Raw genomic sequence first — 7,846 nt, 5'->3', positions numbered from 1 at the left:
TATAGAATAAATATATAGAATAAATATATAGAATAAATATATAGAATAAATATATAGAATAAATATATAGAATAAATATATAGTTTGAATATATATACAGAATAAATATATAGTTTGAATATATATCTTGAAAAGAAATTTAAGAACAGTAGGTTATAAATTCCATAAGATTATAATAAAACTATAAGCAGAAATACTATTAGTAGGAACATTTAAAGAAGGAAATACTTAGATTGAAGGCAGCAGTAGTAGTATCAGCAGTGCTCGCTCTAGGAGTCTTACCGGCCGCTAGGATCAGCATCCGTAGTGTCTAGTGAGTATCTGCCGACATCAAAGGTAACAGAAAACGTGCTCATCCTTCTTCTGAGATTCCTACTTAAGCAGTCCCCTGCTGAGTATGATGCTGAGCAGCGTCAGGGGACTGCTGCATAACTGGTTCACTAGTTTCATCTGCTTTGCAGAGCACAGCACGCTGCAACCATGGCAAATACATCTCTTGCGCCCAGCATCCCAGCATTCGCAATGCGGCCACAACCTTGTAGATCCCTTCGATACTTTGCGTAGTCCCGATCTGTGTCTTGTCCCAATATTGCGTCCGTCCGTCCGCCGATCTTGTCACCGCAACAAAGTGCCAATCGTGCCCTTGCACGATGATGCCGGGCAGAAAAACAAGCCCAGAGAGGGCTGCTGCTGAGGTCTTTGGTCTGGATCCTCCAGAGGTGTCGACGCCCTGTGCCCGGAGGACCTGATCATCGAGGAAGTCCCAATGTGCAACAAGCCAAACTGTCATCTGGTTGACCGCGTCCGTCCATTTGTCGCCCGAATCCTTAGTCTCGATGCTGAAGAAGATTGGTCGCGATAGAAGCGCAGGATAGTCAGTATGGTTAACGGATTTGATTGGTGACTTCTTGGCGGCGTCCCGAAGCGCGGGGGTGTCTTGCTTGAGGAAGACGCAGAAATCGACTCTTTTGTTGTAGTGCGACCTCTTCCCACTTTGGCTGTAGTCAGGATGGATCTGTGCCCCAGTTCTGGAAGTTGTCAGATGCTTGAAATGATGACGGACACTGACAAAACTCACATGCTGCAAAAGCCCAAATGTCTGGAATCCCGGAAGGCGGCGTGGAGGACCAGGTGATGAACGGCGCAATTCCACTGGCTTTCGAAATGGTTGAAGTGCCTGCAATCTTCGGCATTGGACCATATTAACATTACGTCGGGTACACTGGGTGTGGGACCCAGCTCGTCCGCGGTGCGTGTGATGACCGATGCAATACTGGACTGGGATGGGGTTTGATCGGGCTCGAAAAAGTCGTCTGTGACATTTTCAAATAAATTTTGGGTGTCTGTGTTCTCTTTTGCTTCTTGTATCGATGCCTAGAATATGCGAATCACGTCAGTCAGGAGCAGCGACTGGTGGGGCATCGGCGGGATGGACGGCGAGTGCAGACGGTGGATATGGAGAACGGGTGCCGGGGACGAACAGCAGGGATGGATGCCGTAGGAGAACGGACCTTGGAGGATTTAGAGAGGATGCCTTTGCCCGTCCTGTTCAATCTATCTAGGCGAGAATTGAGGGCTTTAAGCTGCTCTGGAGGGGCGGCACGGCCCGTGAAGGTCATCGTTTCGGCGACATCTTCAATCTCCATCAGCGCAGCCTGCTTCCGCGGGCTCGATTGACGCGATCTCTTTTTGCTGCCGCTGCTCTTCGCTAGGGATGTTTGACTACAAATACTGAGAGCGCGATTCGAGACCCTCCCTGTATCTGAAGATGCTGCTGACTCGGTCTCGTTTTCGGCATTGATGGGCTGCGTGCGAAGTCCACGAGGTGTTGCATCGGGATCGATTCCGGGGTCGACGCGGGGTCGCTTCGGGTTTGGGCTTGTCGGTGTCCCATCGCGCTGGGCGTTCGAAGCATCCGGACGGGCCTGATCGGCCATGTGTTGAAGCTGCTCCCGTAATAGCGATTTTGTGCTCGTCGGCGGGGAGGGCAAGCGGGGATGCTCAATTGGTTCGTCTTGTGGGAGTTTACGTTTTCGCGAGTTGGTGCCGCCGACGTTGCGATCGAAATCTGCTGGGCAAGGAACAGGTGGTGGGAGTAGCGAGATCCAGCGAAAAATCCTCTCGTGGAGTTCCATGCGTGGCGCGCAGGATGTCGACCTGAACCGAGGCGGTGGGATGGTTATTGGCGTCGAATCTGATGAGGTCGATAGCTGAAGTAATTGCGCGGGAAGTTCGATTGAAGCAAGTCAACAACGCCATCGCCAACTCACGCCGCATTAGCGTGGCGTGTGCCGTTGCCGGGCACCGGGAGACTCTGCACGGACCACTTCAAAGTTTCACCGACGAATCTCCGGTTGATGACTCATCTTCAATGGTCAAGATTACTCCGTTTCAAGAAGGACACAAAAAGAGTTAAGAAACCATGTCGTCTCGCTACATATCGCTGCACTTTTGCTATACAAAGTGCTGGGCTTTCATCCAGCCGCTTTCGATCCTGCGACATATCAGCCGGGCGTGTTGGGTACTCTGGCTGGCTGAAGCCTCCGGGTTCCACCCCAGCCTGGCCGGATGCCCCACTGGACTTCGCGCGCGCGCCGGCACTGCGTGTGACAGTTGGCCTTCGGATTGAAGCCGGCGAACCACCGCCCGTGCCTAAAGTTATGGTCTCTTTGCGGAAAGCTTGACTTACCGGACTTTGTGTTTTCTCTTCCAAAATGGACGTTTCCGTATGCTTGCGACCGCCTGTGGTGACAACTATAGCACATTCACCAAAACGATGCGGTACTTGTGCGAGATAAATTAAAGCTCGACATATAGCTGAGCCCAGTAGTTTGACATGTTAATTCCTGCATTTAATTGAAACAGATCGGTCTCTTTCCGGACTGCGTAGGTATGGATCGTCAACGGCCCGATCGATGCACCTTTCTGGAGAGCGGTAGCGGCGGCAGCCATCTGACCAACCCTCTTGGTGATCTCGGCAATGCGATGGCGATTTAACGAGGGCGAAACGGCCTTGTAGGACTCAGCTGCAGCCGCCGTATGCGGGCCAGCAGAGGCATCTTCATCGCCTTCCAAGGCTACGATAGTCGATATAAGATGCTGTAGTATGTTGACCGTGGCGAAATGCGTGTCTTGAGTGATGCCAAAACCTAAAGACGAAAAGGCATTTGATACATGGAATGAGGAGAATGACCATGCCCTTCATAACAATTGTTCATCGCCGAGACCTTGATAGCAGCCCAAGCAATCCGGACAGCGTTTACGATTCCAGTTCGTCATGCGTCCCACAGCTGCATATCTTTTATACAATCTCGGACGCATCACAAACCTTTCCATGAAGTAGACTCCTTTGCTCAACGTCAGTACAACACAGCCAGACAAGTCATCCAAGGTTCGACTCGCTGTGATGGCAGTTTGGGACTGAATACTATGGGTAAGAGTAGCAAGAGTCCCCCAGGCACAATTTCTTCACATTCTCAACTTCCCCAGCCATGCTGTACCATCAATACATACTCAGGACAGCCGTTTCAGTGACGAGGATGAGGGATCCCGGAAGGTTTCTCCGGAGGACCGGATGAAACCGGCCGGAAGGTCTGATTCTTATGAAAACAGTCGAAACTAATTGGTCGGGGGCAATAGTAAAGCCAAACGTGTCCGACTGGATTCTGCAGTCATCGTTCAGCAATCCAAATAATAACGCAAAGAAGCCACTATCCCACATTTTCATTACTTAAATAATGGATCGGCGAGATTGAAAAATGATACATTCGTAAAGCGATTCGTACCTTCCGAACCTCTGGCTCAGGGGACACTGATAGCATGTCGAATTCCTAGGAGTCTGACGCCAGCGAAGTGAACGCACTCACCGCAATTAGCCGTGGATTTAAGTCATTCGATCCGGACCGGTCCAAACGACCGAGTCTTTCTGCAAGCCGAGACCCTGTTTTGAGCGTGAGACTTGCTAAGAAACCACTCTTCTTGAACCCACCAGGTTTTGCGATTGAGTGGATTGTGGACGAGGACAAAGAGTAGGTGGGCAATGTGTGAGTAAATAAGATATCTGTCTGTGCTTGCCTCGTCGTGTCATTGCATTGGCAGGAAGGGGCTCACAGTATCAAGGGAGTACATTAATTCAACCACATTGCATGTATCCTCGGCACTGGAATCGCAAGTAGGAGAGCGAGGGGAGCTCCGCGAGGCCGTCTGTGACCGTAACCTTGTCCCAGTACGGCCTGATGATATCCGGGGTAACGCGCTTGGCCAGCTCTCATGTTCCCTTGTTGCTATTATGAGTATCGGAGTCGCGGATTGTGTACATCATCAGCGCGCCGTGCTCGGGGTGAACTCCCGATCGAGAAGTTGTGGATAGGACGCACAAAACACCCTTCTCGCACCCCTGCTTCTCAGGGATTCGACCAAGATGGAACAGAACTTGATCGACTGATCGAGCATCATGAGCCTTTCCTTCGATACATTTGTGGACCAGTATCGCCAAGATGAGATGGGCCAAGTTCTCAACAATCGCGCAGAGAGTTCCATCGCCGTAGACTATGCGATATTGCCCATCTATTGGGAATTCGATGGACCACAATGGTTGGTTCCGAACTGTGTGTGTTTAATCAAGGAGTAGTCGTCGAGGCCTGTGTTCATGGAGTGAATGGACTGTGGGGTGGGAAGTAGCAAAGCGATGCGAGGCGGCGTGGAAGATGTAGGCCGTCGGTCGACGCAATTGCGCATCCAAGGTGAGCACAGCGCTCGTTTGGCGTGACGACATCGTTCATAACCTGCAAACCAGAAGGGCCTGAGGATTTGTCTTGACCGTGGGCCAGGTGTGTGGCACGCCAGATTGCAAGACAGTTGGTGTGGAAGGTGCGTGAAGTGGCAGTGACGTGGCTAACCCCTTCCACAAAGTCGAAATTCAGGCCTTGGGCCCCGGCTTGGCCTTCCGCCTCGCAGAAGTGGCTACACGTGACAGGACCTCGCAATTTTCGACGAGGTCCTGTCACGTGTTTGTCACAATGGCAGGACGATGGAACAGGATCCCGCAGATCCTTCCGCATGATCCTGCCGCACAACGTGCAGGGGATGACTTCATTATCTATCATAACGCGGTGGACTAGGACTTTTTAGTCCCACGAGCAAGCCGCTTCCATGTCGCCCAGCTGTTGTGGGTGTTCGTGGATGTCAAATCTTGCTTTCGCCGGGTACGTAAAAGGCTGTTGACCACGCAGTCGGCATCTGATTTTGCGTGAAGTGGCTTCATCAATCGGAGTGGGCATGCGCAGTGCCGTCGGTCGGGTGTCGTCAGCGGATCGGGGCGTGTGTGGCGAAAGATCAAGTGGAAAGAAACGAAAGAAACAAGGCGAACAGCCAAACAAAAGGAGCCAGAAGGTCTTGAAGCAATTCTTTTGACGCGCGCGCCTCGTCACGAATTTAAAATGCCACCACGCCGGTCATTATCTTGAATCTGTCGCCGGAGATGGTCGTGCAACCCATCGACGACGATGTGCAAATCGTCAGCTTCCTTTTGGAGAACTTTTCGTCGGTCGGCGGAGGGGACGAATGCTAGCCAAGATGGAATCAATCGCATGCAGCGTCGAAATTCTGTGTCGGCTTCCCGACACAGATGCGCGAGACCTCGGCTGCAGCATCGACGGCGGTGGCTGACACTCTCGCGCAGCCATACGAGCGGCTGGTGGTTGGTTCTTGTAAATTTGGACGCCAGGTGAGGGTGCCGCTGTGCCAGAAGTAGTTGGGGTCGAGCACAGCTGAATGTGACATATACCGTGATATGCACAATTGAGTCGATGATGATGGCTGCCGGGCGGATTGTCGTCGAATCAAATGAAGACGTCATGCAGCTCTCATGACTCCGCTTGTTTCTGTGCCCTTTCCGTGTCTCTGGAATAGCACGGGTGATGCTTGCCTTCTGCTTTATTCGCCTGTGGGTGGGAAGGAGCGTGGGCAATATCGAAGCAACCACCATTCCGCTGGGAAAGCACCTACCTGGAATGATGGGGCAACAGTGTCAGGTCAGGCAGGGTTGACCATCTTCCTGCCAATGAGAAAGTAAGACAGCAATGGCCCAATACATGTCCCTTGCCCGATGGCTTTCCTCTTGGTAGACTTGGACTTTCCTCTCCAGTGTCCCCAGTCGCACCTGGAAATGGAGGCATGGACGTTAGCCAAGGCCTACGCTCCACCTTCGCCAGAATTTAGATCTCGGCCGATCTCATCACGATATTAAGGATTTTCTCAGCTTGGTTTGTTGCTACTTTACACACGCCGACGCAGAGCCCTTATCCATATCATCTACTAAATCCACAGCCGTCCCAAAGGCCGTCATGAAAGACTTAGAAACGTTCCTGGTGGAAGTGCTCTTATTCCTTTGAAAGTCGTCAAAGGGAATATCGTGCAGTATGCATCCCTTTGATTCTGTTTGCCGTCGATTCTTTTCCCCCAAGTTGCCTACTAGCTGAACCTCTTTGTCGACCTGGATGGCTTAGGTGACCATGCTTTAGACCAATATACACACAGCTTATGAGATCAAGATGCTCCCTGATGGGTGGACGCACAACGGTGTTGTCCGTTTGCAATTCTCTTCTTCTTACAACACCAACATCCAGCACACTTTCGGTTGGATAAATAATGCACATCAAAAAATTGGAGTTGAGCCCATCATTGCCTCGTCTGGCGAGTTGGCCGCCTCGGCAGCATCTAATGTCTTTCCCCAAGGATCATGCCACCGTAACTTTGGCAGATCTCCGTCCCACGGGAATTATCTCACGCTGAGCACAGCTCCGTTGTCACCGACTCGACCGCAGGTGCATGAGTCTCCATGAAACTGGCACTGGGTTACATTAGAAACTTGCCGCGCCGTGCAACATTTATTGTGTTTCGTGACGATCCGGACATCACTAGGCGGTCACTATCCTTGATATCCGCTGGAAGGACATGCTATGCGGTCGAGTGGATAACAGTGTTTATTGCCACTGAGTATTGTAAAGTTGTAGCCATTATGCACACATCTCAGAATGGGCCTGGCTGTGTTAATGGTAGTCTCAACATTCGCACCGACTGGACAAATCTCCTGCGCGCAATGCCGAAACAACCTATAGGATTCATGTAGCTGCGCAGACCCTAGCCATGAAGCCGGCAGTCCACATCTCGTATCAATTATTCGCGGCAGGTTCCTTCAAGTGATGATTTATCTCAAAGGAAAGTATCTCTTGAAGCCTACAGACATGCCTGATGAGCTTTTTCTCTGGTGCCTAGCAACATCTATGCTGATGTCACGATTCGATGTGAAATTCGCTGAGAACAAATTGATATATGAGACGTTTCCTGACGACACCTCCTCCCTATTTGAGTCAGGCTGTGCTTCAGTGGAACCAGCCCAGATGAAAAGAATGCATTCGGTAACTCAAGGGAACCTCTGCGTGAAGAAAGCAGGTTCCCTCGGAGCCTTTCTCTGGCTTTCACGCAAGCAGAAATAAGCGCGACGAAAGGTATACAGGTCGCCCCCAATTACGTACGGCACTCTCGCAGTGGTAAGTAGGACCATCATCCAATAGCTGCTGTTTCTCACACTTCCGAGCTGGACGTTATACCAGGGAGTAAATGCTACAACGTGGGCCAAAGGGATGTTGTCGATGATGTGGGTGACTCGTTCAAAATCTGCTGGTAGTTCCATTGAAAAGCATCTCCCCCTGAAAGATCCTGCTGTTGTATCATTCATCTGGGCAATGTGTTTGATTGATCAATGGACCTTCGAAAGAAGCGAACGACTCACTCCAAACGACTTGGATTGATTGAGAGTGATTGTGCGAAGGGTCAGGATGATGAC

General features: G+C 50.9%; 1 protein-coding gene across 1 annotated transcript; it reads right to left on the bottom strand.

The window, feature by feature from the left end:
- Positions 1-376: 376 nt before the first annotated feature.
- On the bottom strand, positions 377-1,937 carry GCG54_00015604 (uncharacterized protein; the record flags this gene model as incomplete). Its single annotated transcript, XM_045415383.1, has 3 exons — positions 377-1,028; positions 1,079-1,374; positions 1,482-1,937. 3 exons carry the CDS (start codon positions 1,935-1,937, stop codon positions 377-379), a joined length of 1,404 nt encoding a protein of 467 aa, XP_045262110.1.
- Between the last annotated feature and the right edge of the window lie 5,909 nt (positions 1,938-7,846).

The sequence above is a fragment of the Colletotrichum gloeosporioides genome, assembly GCF_011800055.1.
Source record: "Colletotrichum gloeosporioides strain Lc1 chromosome Unknown consensus_58, whole genome shotgun sequence".
Lineage (NCBI taxonomy): Eukaryota > Fungi > Ascomycota > Sordariomycetes > Glomerellales > Glomerellaceae > Colletotrichum > Colletotrichum gloeosporioides.
This window is presented reverse-complemented; position numbering and strand designations above follow the sequence as displayed.